This window comes from Mesocricetus auratus, unplaced genomic scaffold (assembly GCF_017639785.1).
Source record: "Mesocricetus auratus isolate SY011 unplaced genomic scaffold, BCM_Maur_2.0 Super-Scaffold_100003, whole genome shotgun sequence".
NCBI classification, from domain to species: Eukaryota; Metazoa; Chordata; class Mammalia; order Rodentia; family Cricetidae; genus Mesocricetus; species Mesocricetus auratus.
Window position 1 is genome coordinate 34,474,829 of NW_024429188.1, and position 18,583 is coordinate 34,493,411.

At 37.8% G+C, this 18,583-nt stretch overlaps 1 protein-coding gene across 5 annotated transcripts in view; it reads right to left on the reverse strand.

Annotated features, from left to right (window-relative positions):
- Nucleotides 1-14,303: 14,303 nt before the first annotated feature.
- The window catches only part of Gk (glycerol kinase), a 76,984-nt gene continuing 72,704 nt past the window's right edge, over nucleotides 14,304-18,583 (reverse strand). For 4 of the 5 annotated variants that reach the window (XM_013120534.3, XM_013120533.3, XM_005080056.4 and 1 more), the window contains 2 exons: nucleotides 18,241-18,327; nucleotides 14,304-16,493 (listed from right to left, as the gene is read on the reverse strand). In XM_013120534.3, the coding sequence (XP_012975988.1) occupies nucleotides 16,483-16,493; nucleotides 18,241-18,327 (98 nt within the window). In that variant the 3' untranslated portion in view covers nucleotides 14,304-16,482. The remainder of the gene's footprint in view (nucleotides 16,494-18,240; nucleotides 18,328-18,583) is intronic. The other variant, XM_013120535.3, reaches the window with a different exon arrangement.

Here is an 18,583-nt window from a genome sequence, read left to right on the forward strand (position 1 = left end):
TTTGCATACAAAATATAAATTATACTGTTTTTCAACTTAGTTTGATTTTTAATAGTTTGTGCTACAGTGCTTGCTATCATAAGACATAATAAAAATGCTGACGGCTTGTGGTAAAAAGACATTATCTTGCCTTATAATTTTGTACAAAAAGGGAAAGGTACAAACCAAACAATGAATAGTGAATTTATTTTGTATTGGGACTACAATGGGGATACCATTTAGCCTTGAAATTAATTTGTCTTATATTATCCCAAGAGTCAGTTGACTAAGAATATATTTATAATTGCATAAATTTAGGAAAGTATATATTGTATAAGAGATTGCAATTGCTATGTGTTAAATTACAAGATACGAGGAGAAATATTATTGGTGTCTTGATACATGCTTGTAATCTCAGCACTTAGAAGACTGAGACAGTAGCATTACAAGTTCAAGGCTAACCTTTGCATGTTCCAGTTAAGCCCTATATGGTAAAACTGTACCAAATAATAACAACAGCAAAAACACACAAAATATATGGATACTTTTGACTTTTCTAAAGTGTTGAAAAGCCCAAGGAAAATCAATTACTCATGAAAATGTCAGTGGCCATAAGCTATCAGTTAAGCTTTTGTTTTCATGACCCCAGCATTAATGCATGTCTGTCTCCCAGGGACACTTGTGCTTTTCTTTAACTGTGATTACCAAAGAGAACTTTTTTTTATTTAAGTTAGAAATAAGCTTGTTTCACCTGTCAATCTCAGCTCCCTCTCCCTCCCCTCCTCCCCCGCCCTCCCCACCAGGTCCCCCAGGCCCCCACCCAATCACCACTCTGATCCTCAGGGAGGGTGAGGCCTTCCATGGTGGATCTCCAGTGACTGTCATTTCATCCAGTGCAGGGCCTAGGCCCTCCCCCAAGAGTCCCAGCTGAGAGAGCATCCAGTATTGTTGCATGGGCACTCAGTCTATTTGTAGGCCTGGGATAAATACTACCCAAGACCCCATAGATTACCTAGGTCCCCTCACTGACACCCACATTCGGGGGTTCTGGGTCAGTCCCATGCTTTCCATACAGCCATCAATCTGGAGTCCAAAATATCTTCCTTGTTCAGGTCAGCTGTTTCTGTGGGTTAAACCAGACCAGTCTTAACTCCTTTGCCCATCAGTTCTCTCTGACACTGGATTCCAGGAGTTCACCTCAGTGTTTATCTGTGGGTGTCTGCCTCTGCTTTCATCAGCCACAGAATGAAGTTTCTGTTTCCCAGATTCTCTGGCCATGGGATTGTAGGCTGGCACTCCCCAGATCTATGTCTAAAATCCATATATGAGTGAGTACATACCATGTTTCTCTTTTTGTGACTGGGTTTCCTCACTCAGGATGGTTTCTTCCAGTGCCACCATTTGCCTGCAAATTTCAGGATTCCGTTTTTTTTTTCTGTTGAATAGTACTCCATTGTGTAAATGTACCACATTTTCTCTACCACTCTTCAGTTGAGGGGCATTTAGGTTGCTTCCAGATTTTGGCTATTACAAACAATGCTGCTATGAACATAGTGGAACAGATGTCCTTGTTGTATAAATGTGCATCTTTGGGTATATACCTAAGAGTGGAATTGCTGGGTCTTGTGGCAGACTGATTCCCATTTTTCCTGAGGAATCTCCATACTTATTTCCAAGGTGACTGTACGAGTTGGCACTCCCACCAGAAGTGGAGGAGTGTTCCCCTCTCTCCACATCCTCTCCAGCATAAATTGTCTTCAGTGTTTTTGATTTTAGCCATTCTGACAGGAGTGAGATGGTATCTGAGAGTTGTTTTGATTTGCATTTCCCTGATGACTAGGGATGTTGAGCACTTTCTCAAGTGCCTCTCAGCCATTTTAGACTTATCTATTGAGAATTCTCTATTTAGTTCTGTACCCCATTTTTTTTATTGGATCCTTTGGTGTTTTGGAGACTTGCTTCTTGAGTTCTTTATAATTTTGGAGATCAGCCCTCTGTCGGATGTGGGGTTAGTGAATATCTTTTCCCAATCTGTGGGTTGCCTTTTTTGTCTTGCTGACTGTGTCCTTTGTCTTGCAGAAGCTTCTCAGTTTCAGGAGGACCCATTTATTAATTGTTGATCTTAGTGTCTGTGCTACTGGTGTTATGTTCAGGAAGCAGTCTCCTGTACCAATTCATTCAAGGGTACCTCCCACTTTCTCTTCTAACAGGTTCAGTGTGGCTGGATATATGTTGAGGTCTTTGATCCATTTGGATTTAAGTTTTGTGCATGGCGATAGACATGAATCTATCTGCAGTCTTCTACAGGCCAATATTCAGTTATGCCAGCACCATTTGTTGAAGATGCTTTCTTTTTTACATTATATAATTTTAGCTTCTTTGTCAAAGATCAGGTGTCCATATGTGTATGAGTTAATGTCAGGGTGTTCAATTCGATTCCATTGGTCTACCTGTCTATTTTTGTGCCAATACCAAGCTGTTTTCAGGACTATAGGTCTATAATTGAGCTTGAAGTCAGGGATGGTGATGCCTCCGGACGTTGCCTTGTTGAACAGGGTTGTTTTGGCTATCCTGGGTCTTTTGTTTTTCCACATAAAGTTGATTATTGTTCTTTCAAGGTCTGTGAAGAATTGTGCTGGGATTTTAATGGGGATTGCGTTAAATCCCCAAAGAGAACTTTTTGCAGTACACAAGGCTGGCAGTCTTCAGAGAATCTTGACCTCGGGTAGCAGCGCCACCTAGGGGCCATATTTATTTCCTTCAAGTACCCAGCTTTTCTAGAAGTAAACAAGGACATTAGATTGTATTTTAAATGTCCTTTATTTAGCCAATAAGTGATGCACTTGGAGAAAAGGGAGGAATTCTACTGGAACATTCTTCAATTAATTGCAATAGTATGTTTTATGTACATAGGAAGAAATGACTCATCAGCTGTCCATTTCATGATAATCTAATTATGGCTTTATTATGCCTAAATTAAAGCTTGATGTGACTTGGCATGTAGCTTATTTGGTAGAGTGTTCATCTAGCATGAATGTAGCTCTGATCTTTCCCCAAGACACTTAATATGACAGTCCTGGTGACTGGAAGACCGAGGCAGGAGATTTAGAAGGTCAAGATTATCTTTGCCTACATAGGGAATTCATGACAAGCCTGGACTAGAAACCTGGAATAAAAAATAATATTAAATTAAACTATTCAATAAAATCCCCACTGAGTGTGCTGTAATCCTACCATTTAGAGGGTGGGGAATGAAGATTGCTACAAATTCCAGGCCTGCTTGAACTACAGAGTAAGACCCTTTCTTAAACGGAAAAAAAAAGAAAAAAAGGAAGAAAAAAATGAAAAAGAAACCAAAAACCACAGCTTTTAATTTCAAAAACCTGTCTGCTATGATCTAACAAGGGAAACGCAGCTTCACACTGTGGCATCGCTAGTTCTTTGAATGAAGGACAGAAATCTATGACTTACTGCTTGGCTCAAGTCTATAATCTGAAGTCCAGTATGGAAGGCCCTTTTTATCTTAGTTTTTAAGGCAGGGAGGCCCACATAGCAAACAATGAATGTATTTCAACTAGTCAAATATTGGTACTAGAGTTAATTAGGGCCAGCCACTCGAATGAGCAAGCTCTAGCACATGCAAAGCTGTGTGTGTAATAGGTCTGAGCATCTGAGAAGGAGGGAAGCGTCTGTGCGCACTTAGAGATCACAAACGGCATGTCCAAACTGCATACCTGCCAGAAACTTTCTCCTACTGTGCACTGTTTAGTTCTGCAGCAGAAATAGCTCAGATTTTTGTTTATCATTGTACAGGCTTCATAGAAAACATTAAGATTCTCCTTTATAGTCACATAAGTATATTCAAGAAAATGACATGCTGTTTGGGGAGGGTGTCTTTACTAGGCAGATATAAAGATTTATACTTAACAGAGATTTAAAGGGTCACACACTCAGGCTTGGTGGCACATACCTGTAATCCCAGTGGTTGAGAGGTGAAGGCAGGAGGAGTTGCTGTGGTGATGTCTTGCTTGTACAAATAAAGCCTTCTGAAGGTCAGAGGGTGAATCTTGCGACTAGCTATTGTAGTAGATACCCACCCCACCCACATAACTTCTCCCTGAATAAAGTTCACTTAACCTGTACTGAGTCTAGCAAATCTTCATTCCCGCACAATAAGCTAACCATAGAGGTCTGGAGGTCTGTGCAGACAGACAGGAAGTGAGGTGGCTGGGCAGAAACAGGATATAAGCAGGGAGAAACAGGAACTTGCTCCTCTTGTCTGCTGAGATGTGAAGGAGGTAAGGTATGGCCATGGCTTGCTCCTTCTCTCTGATCTCCCAGTATTTTCCTCTATATATGACTCCAGGTGTTTATTACATAGACTAATTAAGAACTCCATTTACAATTTGGAGTTTGATATCACTCTCAGCATAGGAAGTTTGAGATATGCCTGGTCTACATGAAGTCTATATGAACCCTGTTTCACCTCCTGCCTCAACCTCCTACTCAAAGTAAGTAGAGAACTCAATTTGTGGAAAAGATATGTAAACAATGAAAGTCATGAAAAGACCATACCGACTACTTAATTTGCCATTAGATAAAGTAACTAGAAGCAACATATCAATGAATGTGAGCAAAGAGGACTAAAATATAAAACCATAATGGAAAATAAAACAGCATAGGTGAAATTGAGTAGCAGGGCTATTTCAGAGCTCGTTTTTTTTCCTTTAATAGCAGTTGTTAGTCATGTTTCTATCACGCTTCCCTTTTATCTCACCCACATCTCTGTCATCCTTTAAAGGCATGTTCAAAGACTAAGTACAGTGGCACATTCCAGTATCCCAGAACCCAGCAAAAGGATCAGGAGTTCAAGGTCATCCCCAGCTAAAGGCAGGCTGGCCTATACAAGACACTGTCTTAAAAAAAGAAGGGAGGGGGTATTTTTAAGATAACATTAAAATATATTTTAATTAAAATTGAATTATAACACTTCCCCCTTTCTCTACCTTCTTCCAGCCCCTCCCATGTTCCCTCTCTCAAGCTGATAGCCTCTTTTTTCTTGAATTATTGTTACATATGTATAAATGTATGTATATGTATGCACATATGTAAATACAACATGCTGAGTCTACATTGTTGTCTCTGTGTATATGGAAACCCTAATTTTTTTATTTGGTTTTATGAGACAGGGTTTCTCTGTATTGTTTTGGAGGCTGTCAGTCCAGCCTGGCCTCGAACTCACAGAGATCAGCCTGCCTCTGCCTCCCGAGTGCTTGGATTAAAGGCGTGCGCCACCACCGCCCGGCTGGAAACCCTAATATTTTAATAAAGTTTATAAACCTTCAATTCATACAAAACACGTCCTTGATGTTTGGGGGATGAGAATCAAAATGATAGCCACAATGATTATTTGAGAACTATGGGTGATTTTCAACCCTTTCTAACCTCTTTTATTTTCCGGTTTTCTAAGAGTGAATTACTTTCATTCTTAAGCAAATAGATTTATTTTTTAAAAAACTAGACAGAAATGCTCATTTTACAAAGAGCCCCTCTATCAATTGTGAAATCAGATATACCAATTAGATTTACTTGGTATTTGTTTATAACTAATTCAAGCACAGCATATAACTTTATTGCTGTATCCTGCAAAATTTTTCAGAGAGAATTTTGTGGAGAATTAAATGCTGAAAATTTCCATTGAAATTGGGAATGATGAACAGAAGAAATTATTTTTTTAGGGAAAGTAAGAAATATTTAAAAGCTTCCACTTGGGGAACACTGAACTGCTAATTATGATAATGTATTACTAACTATCTTTCTGACCCCTCCTCCTTAATGTTCCCTGGGCCTCAAGTTCGAGGGTTGTGTAGATGTGTCTACTGGAGCTGGTCATTCCAGTCACAAAGCCTGACAGATGACAAGACCAATAGATATGTTGTCATAGAAGGGGGACCAGCCCCTAGACAAAGAACTATAGGCAACTAGTGAATGCTGAGAGAGGGAGAATTGTTCTGCAGGTATGAGCCCCTTAATTGTTTATCCAATACCAAGTGGTCAGCCCTGAAATCATATTCATACAAGCAAAACTGAATGGACTTAGTAAGTTGTATTTATGTATTTGTGCACATACATATCTGTGTATCAGAATAATAAAGAAATGAGGCTTTGAACTTGAGAGGGAGTAAGGGGACCATAGGAGAGCTTGGGGGGAAAGGAGGAAGGCAGGAAATAATGTAATTGTATTTCAATTTAAAAAGCTGCAATGAAAGACAAGAAGACAGACAGAGAGAGAGAGAGAGAGAGAGAGAGAGAGAGAGAGAGAGAGAGAGAGAGAGCACATGAGAGAGAGCGTGCACATGAGAGAGAGAGCACATGAGAGAGAGAGAGAACATGAGAGAGGGAGTTGAACAAGTCATGGGAAACAAACCAGCAATCAGTGTTCCTCCAGGGATTCTGCCTCAGCTCCAGCTGGAGGCTCCTTCCTGTGTTCCTTCAATGATTGACTGTGATCAGGACATGTAAGCCAAATACCTCCCCTCCCCACCCAGAACAGTTCCTTAGCACAGCAAAAAAAAAGTGCTAACACTTGTTAACATTCATTTTTTCAAGGAGTAATACATTTTATTTCTGGGATTCAAAACTCACAGGCCACCAGAAACTAGGCACTTAGGATTCTTTTATGTGCATGCAAATTTAAAAGAATTCAAACAAACCCAGAGGTGAATCTGGGTCACTAATTCATGACCTCTGAAATTTTAAATTATATTTTATTGATTTAATTCACAAGCTATAAAATGCACACTTTTAAGGATGTCACACCAGTTTTTAGTATTGCCATAAAGCTGTACAATCATCACCTGTAATTTCACGATACTTTCCATCAATTCAAAGTAGAAACGCTGTACCTATTAAGTGTCACTTCCAACTTTTCACCCTCCAGTACTGGCCACCAATAAACTACTTTCTAGCTCCATCCATTAAACTACAAATTTCATTTTTCTTTATAGCCGAATAATATACCATTATGTATATGGGTCACATTTTCATTATCCACTGTCAGTTGAAGGACATTGAGGTTGTTTCTCATTTCCTAGCTATTGTAAATAGACAGTGATGCATGTGGCTGCCCAAGTATCTTTGGAGTGGGATGTTGAGTCTTTTGGGCATATGTCAAGAAGTGGTATAGCTGGGTTATGTGGTAGATTTTTTCTGAGTATGTCCCACACTGATTCCCAGAATGACTGCACTCATTTTTAATGCTACCAACAGGGACTGAGGGTTCCCTTGTTTTTCAACCCCCTGCCGGCATTTGTTGTCAGCTATTTTTTGGTCTTACACATTCTGACTGGTATAAATTTTATAGAGTGAGGTAACTAGTCCCAGAAAGGAACACAGTGCAGGATGTCACTTATCGTGGACCATCACTCCAGATCTCCATATTTGAATAGAGAAGCTGCAACTGCAGAAGCAAGGGAAGTAGAAAGGGACCATGGGGGAGAGGGGTGATCAGGGAAGAATATCTAGATAAGGGGGCAGTATGACACAGGTGCTTTGAAGAGGGAAAAAGGGAAATAGTATGGGGACTGAGGAAGTGTAATACAGAGGAGAAAGGGGAAAAGAGAGATAAATAACACTAAGAATACTTGAAAAAGCTATAGAAAATATTATCAGCTTGCTTAAAATACATGTAACTTAGAATTAGAATCATATATATATATATATATAGTGTGTGTGTGTGTGTGTGTGTGTGTGTGTGTTAAATGGAATTAAATGGAATTATGCCACACAGGGTGATGATGGTTCCCCCAGGAGTCACAGTCTATCCAGCAATAACCCCAGTGCCAGACATGGGAAACCTCTCTTCCAGTTGTTGATCAGGGGTTCCCAAAAGACTCCCAAAGTAATATGGACTATTTTCATTGCCTTTGGTTGCCTCCTATTGCCTTACTTGAAAGTAAGACTCGTTTGTTGAAGGCACAACACACTTTGGACACCGGACTTGGAGGAATCTTGTTGGAACTGACTTGGAAACCTCCTTCCTGTGGACTAGTTCTCATAGTAGCAAGAAGACACTATGCAAGCCCCAGCTGTAAGGTCTTTGAGCCACAACAATGACTAGCCTGGCAAGATATTCCAAGGTATAATAGTGGCATTATTAATGTGGAGGTAACCAGCACCTAATTGTAATGTAATAAATAAGAAGGAATTCATGCCTGGTACTATAAATATTGCAAGCTACCCATAGTTGGAAAGGTATAGACCTTAGAAGAGAAAATACTACTACCATTTTCCTTTTTAAAAAACATTTATTTTTGCTTTGTGCACACTGGTTTTTTTCCTGCATGTCTGTCTGTGTGAGGGTGTCAGATCCCTAGAAACTGGAGTTATAGACAGTTGTGAGCTCCCATGTGGGTGCTGGGAATTGAATCCAGGTCCTTTGGAAGAGCAATCACTGCTCTTAACCACTGAGCCATCTCTCCAGCCCCTACCATTTTTCCTAAAGCAATTTAACTTCTAATTGTATTCTGAACACTTGTCCTTTTGACCACAGATAAAATGTAGCTGCACCCCTCATCAAAGGAACTTCATTTTGCAGCAGATAGTAACTGTTACAGAGATCCACAACAGTTAAGACAAAGAATAAGAGTTCTTGGGGTGCCCAGTCCCAGTTGACACATCTACACAGCAACCCCTACACCAGCTCAGGGAACAACTTAGAACAGAAGGCAGAACTTGTAAGAGACAGCAGACCTGGAAGCCTGCCACTAGAGAGTGTCTTTATATATAACAGGAAGCTGATCCATGAAATTGCAACAATATGGTTGCCTAGAAAAAAACTGTATAATGACAACACTAATCAATATACCAATGTGGATGGATGAACATTCTCACCAAGGGTCTACCTCTAGGTGAAGAGCTATAGGCAATCAATGACAGCTAAGAGATGGAGAATCAGTTTTCTTCAGGAATGAACCCCTTGATAAGTCATCCAATCCCAAGCTGTCAACCTTGAATCCCAGATTGATGGCTGGGAATCCAACGTGGGACTGATCAAAACCCCCTGAATGTAAGTGTCAGTGAGGAGGCCTCGGCAATCTATTGGGCCTTGGGTAGTAGATCAGTATTTATCCCTGGCATACAAATGGACTTTGGGTGCCCATCCCACAATGAGAGATGCACTCTCACCCCGGACTCTTGGGGAATAGTCTAGGCCCTTCCCTGGATGAAATGACAGACTACTGACACCCCCACGGAGGGCTTCACCCTCCCTGGGGAAAGGAGGGAGTATTGGAGGGGTTGGTGGGAGGGCGTGGGAGGAGAGGAGGGAAAGGGAGAGGGACCTGGGTTTGACTTGTGAAGCAACCTTGTTTCTAATTTAAATTTAAAAATAAAAATCAAAAAATAATATGATCAAAATATCGTAAGTAAATTTTTTGAATAAAAATAATAAATAAAATGTATGTATTCCTCTAAAGGAAGGAAAATATAGTGCTTTATTTTACAAACACTTAGGTATAAAATATTATATCTACCTTTTATTAAAAACTGTACTCGTAATGTTCCAAAAAAAAACTTACACCAAATGGTTTCTACAGGGGATAGAAATCATATATGGTACTCAGAAATTTAAATAAAAAACTATATTCTGTCTCTCCACATTTGCCAATTCTGGACAGTCATATAAATAGTCATACTACACATGACAGTTATGTCTATCTTCTTTCACTTGGCATAGTATTTCAAGGTTCAGATGTTTTAACATTTTTGATGAATATTCGCTTGTACAGTCATATAGCTTTTGCATATCTACTCATCAATGATTAGATCATTTGTACTATTTTCTAACTATTATGATTAATGTTGCTATAGAAATTCATGGACAATGACCCCCGAAGTTCAGAAATTTTAATTTTGTAAGTAGTACATTTACAAGTATCGAAAGCATGCACACTAAGATTTAAAATGGTTCGTGTGTGTGTGTGTGTGCCCTCGCGCGCGCACTCTTCCACTTGTTTCCCTGGTGTCATATTATCATTTTATTCTGTATCCTAAAATAAAAGCACAAATAAGAACTTGTGTTTTAACCTTGAGATTCAATCCAGATTAGGTTGGCCCATGGGCATGTCTATGGATATTTGTCTTGTTAATTCATGTGAGGACCAGACCACTGTGAACATTTCATAGGTTGGGCCCTGCACTGTACAAGGGTAGAGAAAGCAAACTGGACAATAAGCAAGTAAGCAAGGATGTATTTTAACCTTTCATAGCTCTTGACTATGGATGTGATTGTCAGTAACTGCTTGAATTTCTGCCTTGACTTCCCCAAAATGATGTAACTTGTAATTGCAAGCTGAAAAGGACAAAGAAACTTTCCTTCTCTAAAAAAGAAAAAAAAAGAGATTTGTATTATTTCTGCAGTTTCAATTTATTTGCACATTTTTATGTTGCTTGGTGAAAACAGGGCTTCATATATTCTAGCCAAGTGACCTGTTGCTGGGCTACATCTTCAGCTGTCTTTGTCTCTTTCTCATAGAAAGGTGGGACACCCACGCACCACAGTGGAGGTTTGAATGAGAATGGCCCGCAGGCTAATATAGTTAAATGCTTGTACCTCAGTTGGTGGAACTGTTTGGGAAGAACTGGGAGGTGTATCAATGGGAGTGGGCTTTATGGTTTCAAAAGCCCGTGGCATTCCTAGTTAGCTTTCATTCTGCCTCCTGCCTGAGGGATTTTTCTGATCCTAAAAAGCATCAACCAATCAAAGCTTGTGACAATGTGATTCCAGGAGAGGGACAGGTTCCATCCCAAGCAAGCAGATGAACTTGCCATCATTGCCCGTGTGGTTCTGACATTAGACTCATGAAGAATACTACAAGAGTAAAAGGGGATGTGCAATCTTCCTGATGTTAAGGAAGGAATGCTGCTGAGGCCAGATGTGTGGCAGGGGAGTACCTGCATTGAGGCCCAGAAAGCCACTGTGTGAGGCTGAATATGAAGCCTGGATTGCCTTGGAGATGCCATAGCTGCATAGAGAGTGAAACAAGTCCAAGAGAGAGAGGTGTGTTGCAGTCAGCAAAGCTAGAAGGGTGGGGGGCCAACTAAGCCTTTTGATATCAGATGTGGGGCTACAGGATTTGTAGTTAATCCTACTGGGTTTCAATCTTGCTTTGGTCTAGCATTTCCTCACTATGCTCCTATTCCTACTTTTTGCAAGGGTAATGTGTATCCTGTGTTGGAAGTATGTAATTTGCTCTTTTGATTGTAGTGGGTTACAATTAAGAGATTGTCTTGACTCTTAGAGGAGACTTAGAACTTTGAAACTGTGTTGCCGCTGTGTTCGACTATGAGGATTTTTTTTTTTGGTTTTTACGAGACAGGGTTTCTCTGTATTATTTTGGAGGCTGTCGGTCCAGTCCAGCCTCGAACTCACAGAGATCCGCATGCCTCTGCCTCCTGAGTGCTGGGATTAAAGGCATGCGCCACCACCGCCCGGACTTTTGAAGTTGAACTAAATGTACTGCACATTATGGTATGGCTACACATCTATGGGAGCCAGGATGTGGAATGTGGTGGTTGAAGTGAAAACGGTCCCATAGGCTCCCATGTTTGAATGCTGGAGGAGGTGTGCCACTGGGGGCAGATTTTGAGGTTTCAAAAGTCCATTCCATTTTAACATTCTCTCTCTCTCTCTCTCTCTCTCTCTCTCTCTCTCTCTCTCTCTCTCTCTCTCTCTCTCTCTCTCTTTCTCTCTCTCTCTCAAAAGTCCATTCCATTTTAACATCTCTCTCTCTGAAAAGTCCATTCCATTTTAACATCTCTCTCTCTCAAAAGTCCATTCCATTTTAACATCTCTCTCTCTCTTTGAAAAGTCCATTCCATTTTAACATCTCTCTCTCTCCCTCTCCCTCTCTCCTACTTATGTATAAAGATGTAAGCTCTCAGCAGTTGCTTCAATACCTAACTGCTTCCAGCATTGATGGTCATGCACTCAACCTCCAAAACTGTAATCCCCAATAATCTAAGACTGCTACTGTATTCACTTAACATGAGCTATAATAGCAGCTTGATGGTGATTGCATTTTTTTTGTTAAACAAGAAGGATACAGTATTCTAAATATCTTTAGCTCTAAAACTATGACATACTGAATGCTTTTTCTTAAACTGCAGTCTGTGAAGACCTACTTTATGAAGTTGACAATATTGATTTCTCACTACCAAATGACAGGCTAAATTATTTTTAGTTTTTTTTGTTACATTTGGATTGGTGGTTGTATTCGGACTTTTATGTCCTATAAAATTGAAGATGTACATTCATCAGTATTTACATTATTTTACAAGTGGCCAATGTTGTAGTGACCTTAGTCACTTACACCAGAAAACTAGATTTACAATGCAGGAGGACTTCAGCGCTTTTCTCCTAAAACAGACATTAAGCTGCTGCTGTCAGACATCCCTTATATCTCTTTAGACTATCAAGAGGCATTTTTTACTTATGAATGCACAACAGATAATTCTGTCAAAGCCACCGTCTTTATCACAAAAGAATGGCATTATTTAACTAAAGAGAAAATACAATTTTGTTAATGTCTTTCAACGCTTACATTGTAATCTATGTCTTTTGCATTTACTTTGGGGTGTCAGAGAGACGTCTTAAACGAGATGAGACTGTTGAGTAAAAGGGGATAACAAAATGTATGTAACATGAACGCAGAAGGGGGAAGGAAAGTGACAAGCTACATGAGAAGGGGATGGGGAAGAATCAGAAAGGCAAATATGAGCAAAGTATAACACATATATGTACAAACTGTGACACATGCCATTCTTTGTATTGTAACCCAAACAGGAAAAAAAACCCATCAGGGCAATCATTTAGTCCTGCATTTAGTCCTGTATGAACAGCATTTGAAAACTGGCTTGGTGTGTGTAAGTTAATCATATTTAATTAATAAATTTGAGTTTTACACTGTTTTACACAATATTATGGGTTTTCACAGTAACTGATATGCTTAGGATTTGATATGCTTTAGCTATTTGCTTTTGTGTCTATGCCTGCAGGTGAACACACAAACATACTTTTTTCAATAATGTGTAAAAACGTAATCTTTTGGTTTTTGACGCAGTGATTCTCTGGGTAACATCCCAAAGACCTGCCTGCCTCTGCGTCCTAAATGCCGGATTAGAGGCATGCATGACCACCGCTCCGCAAATATTTTATTTTCAATTGTGTTTGTGTGTGATGGTGCATGAAAGTGCAGATGCCTGTGGAGGCCAGAAGAGCGCATAAGAGCTCTTGCAGGCGGAGTTACAGGAAGTATGGGCCACTCAACGTGGATGCTGGGAAGTGAACTTGGGTCCTCTGCAAGCGCAGTACATGCTTTTACCTACTGAGCCATCTCTCCAGCTCCCAGTCAAGCATAGTTTTGAGATTTTGAGCAGGTATGACAAAGTATTTAGTTAACATTTGTACTTAATAAAATAAATTTATAACTACAGCTTGTCTTTCTTAGTTTAAAATGAACATAAGCAGCCTCTATACATTAAGTGTTTATGATTTTAAGGAACATGAAGATATTAAAATATTCTCTTCAATGAAATCCTTACCTGTCCATAAGTTACCTGTTTCCTGTCACCTTTTCTTATTTAAAAGGAAGGTGGCATACTTACCCAGGGGTTGGCAACTGGCTTTTCTACTCATTCTAAATGTTTCCACTGGGTTTCTAGACGGTGTCCTCAGTTTCTTTCAAAGCTACACATTTTCTTGTGACTGTATTATAGTTTATTCAACCAACCTCCCTTTCATGTGTTTTTGGTGATTGAAATATTTTGGATTAACAGAATTTACTTGTGAATGAATAATGTGACAGTTAAAAACTAGGACGATGCATCATGCTTAGCAATGCAGAATTAAAAACAGATGTGGTGGTGCACTCAGGAGGCTGAAGCAGGAGGATCACAGTGTGTTCGGGTGAGGATGGTGTATGTTATAAGATATCTCAAATGCATTCATACACATCCACACACAAACACAAACATACACACAGAAAATGAGGAGAGAGACAGAGACACACAGAGAGAGGTAGAGACAGAAAAAATTTAAAGGCTACTTAATTTTTTTTAATACTCCACAAGAAAAAATTAAAAAAGACTTGATGTTCTGGGCATGGTGGCATATGTCTTTTATCCCAGCAGTGGGAAGAGAGAGAGAGAGGCTGGCAGATCTCTGTAATTCAAGGCCAACTTGGCATAAATAGCAACTTACAGGGCAGTCAAGGCTATATAGCAAGACCCTGTCTCAAAATAAAAGTTTAAAAGATACCAATGCAGAAGCATCAATGCAATGTTTATTTTATGGATCAATTGGAGAACAAAATATTGAGAGGTTGCCATTAGCATGAAAGAACAATGATGTGCTGGACCCCAGTGACTAACCCAGGCAAACAGAAGCTGAGGCAAAGAATGAAGCCTATAGATATGTAGGTCTCTGTCAGGGAAGACTCTACTGATAATGACCATTGGCACTGAAAATGCATTTTCTGGATATGCTGAGGTAGAAACTGTTTAGTCTGTTCTAGTAGAATGATTAAGGTGTTCATCATTCCAGAACGTACTTTTGCTGTTATTTAGCTCCTCAGTGTGTGTGAACAAGTGCTAAAGGGTGGGTGTCTGCTGAAACATCTGTTAACTGAACTTCCATCTGTAAATGAGAGATGCAAATAAGAAATAAGGGGTCAATTTATTTTAAGTAAATTTACCATTAATTATCAATGGGTACAACTTCAAACATTTATAAATCCTGAATTTTGTAAAAAAAATTAATGTTACTTGAAAATTATTGAACAGAGACTTGGACAATTATTTACAATTAGCTCAGCCTGGCTGTTTAAAAGTATCACTGCCATAATAATTTCACAGTACCTTTCTATATCTATTCCACTCAAATGGCAGCCATACATCAGTAAAACCAAGAAGATTCAATAATTAGGAACAGGACAATCAGAATAGTAAATATAATCTACCATCAATTTCAAATAAAACTTTTTCTATTAATATATCAATATTTCCATTCTGAACTGATAAAACAAAATAATTATGAAGCATTATTATCTTACTATATTACTTCTTTACTACAAAACAAATATATCTTTAAAATTGATGTTAGGAACCTAAATTAGTAATTTATAACAAATAATTCAAAATATTTGAATATAGTTACTGATTTCATTATGAGGCATTTGCAATGATAATTTTTTGCCAGTTATGGCAGTAAATAGAGATGATTTTCTATCATACCAGAAAACAAGAATATCTTACTACAAGTAATAACATTTGAAAGAGATTATTGGCTTTATTCACACTATGTTTCTATTATGACAATTCCTCAGTAGGATCTCAAATATGGAAAACATTAATTCAAAGGAAAAATTTTATTTGGACTAGTACTAATGTTTGAGAACAGTATTTACTGTTACATGCCACAGTTGTATTTCCTCCAGCTGAGATAATTAAATGGTAAAGTATAAGAAACATAGTGAAAATCACAATATAGTACATTTTATTTTATTAACATTGAATATATACTTAAATTTCAAATGTTGGCTTTTATAAGAAAATTTTTTCCTGGTAAATAATATGCATAACCGTTGCCCAAAAATGTATACAACTTGTCCCCCCCATATTTATATACATAGTTGTCCACTTAAGACCAGCCCTGTTATAATTTACTGAATATAGTGTGCTCTTAATTTATAAATGGGATACCCTCAGTATATAAAATATATAGGCATGTATGTTATACGTACCGTACAGAATAAAAAATATAAAAAGGTGAGATGAAAAAAACAGAAAAAGAAAGTGTTCTACTTTGTAAGACCCAGACAGAAAGCCATGATAGTGAGACAGTGAAAATGATACATGAATTTTTTCAATTTTGGCAACACTGTTCAGAAATGTCCATGGTATCAGAACAGCAAATCGTTATCTATTAATTCCTTAGATGCGTCCATTGAAGTATTCAGTGATGTTGTAATCTTCTAATATATAGAAGACATTTGATCTGTTAAAAGCAAATAAGCTAAAAGCCACCCTTGAAGAAGTTAATAGCAACCCCCTTCCTCAGACGTGTGTAGTGAAGAGAATCAAACCCAGGTTCATTAACATCTGGATATACTGGATGACAGATTCCAATGGACAGGATGTGGAGGTCTCATCCTAGACCTTAGAGGGAACAGCACAGGATTACAATGGAAAAGTCAGTTCAAAAGTTAACTGACCTAACCTTAACTGTCTGTCAATGTTAAACAACAACACTAAATGTTTCTGGAGCATTCTTTCTGCTGCATTTTCTTTATTTCAAGCCATAGGTCTACTTGGAGGATCATGCAGCAAGTGGTTTATGAAAAAATCAGAGGCTATGGATAGCATCATTACAGTATGAGACAGCATTGTCAGATGTCCTTATTACATAAAAAGCTTGTATCTTGGGAATCCATGAGGTGGCATTATTTATGGGATACCTAGAGGGGGACGAAAACCATAACAGTTAATAAGGCATATATGCATTCCAAGAGCTAAAATAATAAAGGCTATTCAATTATTTGAGCTACTAATTTCATGCTTCCTATATAACAAATTCCAGTATTTCTATATGATACTTAATAGTTATGGAGCAACAAATGCCAACTCCAAAATTAGCAACTACTAACACTATTGATAACAGTTGCCAAGACAAACAATTGCTACTATAAATGACTCTCAGTAGATGTCACCAAAAGGAAGGCCATATACATTTTAGAAGCCTATTACTTTTGATATTTAATGTATAATTTAGCTTAAAGTCATACTACAAGTCTCAGTTTCCATGGAGGTTGGAACTTTTCATGCTATCACAGTATCAAAAGAAAAACCAACAAACAAACAAAAACAACAAAATCAATGAAGGCTATGACTTTTGCCTTATTTTTTCTAGGTCATCATCATATAGCAAAAATACTCAGGATAATGAAAAAAGCAATAGAACATTTTCTAAAACTGTACTTATCTTTGTAAAGTTAAATTAAAGTTCTCATGGCAGTGTTTCTAGCCTTCTGGAAAACATACCTCAGAAAGAGAACGAGAACAAATATCTGCTAAATCTGTTACATGTTTTTATAGATGGGGCCTTTAGTATATTAGCATCAATACCAAAAATAAGGTATTGTTAGTACAGAAATAGGTGATTTGAAAATTTTATCCTGAGTATGCTTGAATATGAGGAATACAGAAAAACTTATGCAAACTAATTTTAAATTATCATGCAAATAATTAATTTCTCATTACTTAAACTATAATCTAGTATTCTGGCAATACAATTTTTGTTCCATGTTTATATGTGGCGTTAAACTAATAGCCAACTTAAAGATATGCTTGTCAGCTTTCCGTAGCAGATGTTCCTTCACATGAATGAAGTTTAAATTGTATATCTTAAACCAAGGTCAGACATCACCGTATTGAATACAAGAATTAGTCTAGCTTTTCCTCCAAATATAAAGATTGAAAAATAGAAGCATGTTTCAAAATAAGTAATTTCCATTTAAGATAAAATATGAAGAAAAATTAAAGAGTTGCCAGAAGTATCTTCCAAAATGGCAATCTTGTTTAAATTAATACTGGTGGTGCTATGCATTTCATACCATCATGAATCATTACTTTTTTGTGAATTTTCAGTAGAAGCTGATGTGCAAAGATTATTTCATTTTATTTCAACCTTAATTTATTTATTTAATAATGTAAAAGACTTCAAAAATGTATTCTTTTAACTAAAGTAAACGTAACTGAGTATCTTTTGTAGTTTTAGTGTTATACAGAACTCAGCTAATAAGCTGACCAAAATTCTTGCAAGAATAGATCTACTAAGACATACTGAAAAAATTTTCAGAAGTCTCAAAAAATTATGCTCATTTTAAAACCAAGAAGGTTAATGGCAACATTATAATTTAACTTTCAGGCAAAAATTCACATTTGTACTCTTAGCTTTTGCTTCTTTCAAAGCTGACAGCAGCGTGTGAACCTTCAAAGAAAACATCTGATAAGACTTTTGAAAATGTTTAAGCAAAGTCATAGTCCTTGGTTTTCACTGTCCCTAAAGATGGACTGATTAAGCCTTTAATTGATTTCTGGGTTTTTAAACATAGCAAGAAAGAACACTAAAAGCTTTCTGCTGAGTTACAAACAAACGCATTAATGCTAACTACTAAAAGTTGTCTAATTGAAAGAGTAACTAACCTGAGATGTACCTTGCTCCGATTAACATTACCATGCTACTCACTATAAAAAAGCCCAAAGGTAGACTACAGAAGATACTAGGGTCACCTGTGGTCATCCAAGTAGAAGGGAATTCCAGTCAAGCAAACCAAAAGAGAGACACATAATTACAATATTTATGTTAAGAATCACATGATAGCAAAACAAGTTATAAAAATAGCATATTCATAAAAGCTGGCAAAGAGTTATTACTTCAAATCAAAAATAAAATCAGTATCAAGGCTTATGAAAGTTAATGAACAATACAGATAGCATGCCACAAGTAGCCAAGAATATAACACACATAGCCAACATCAGCTTTCCA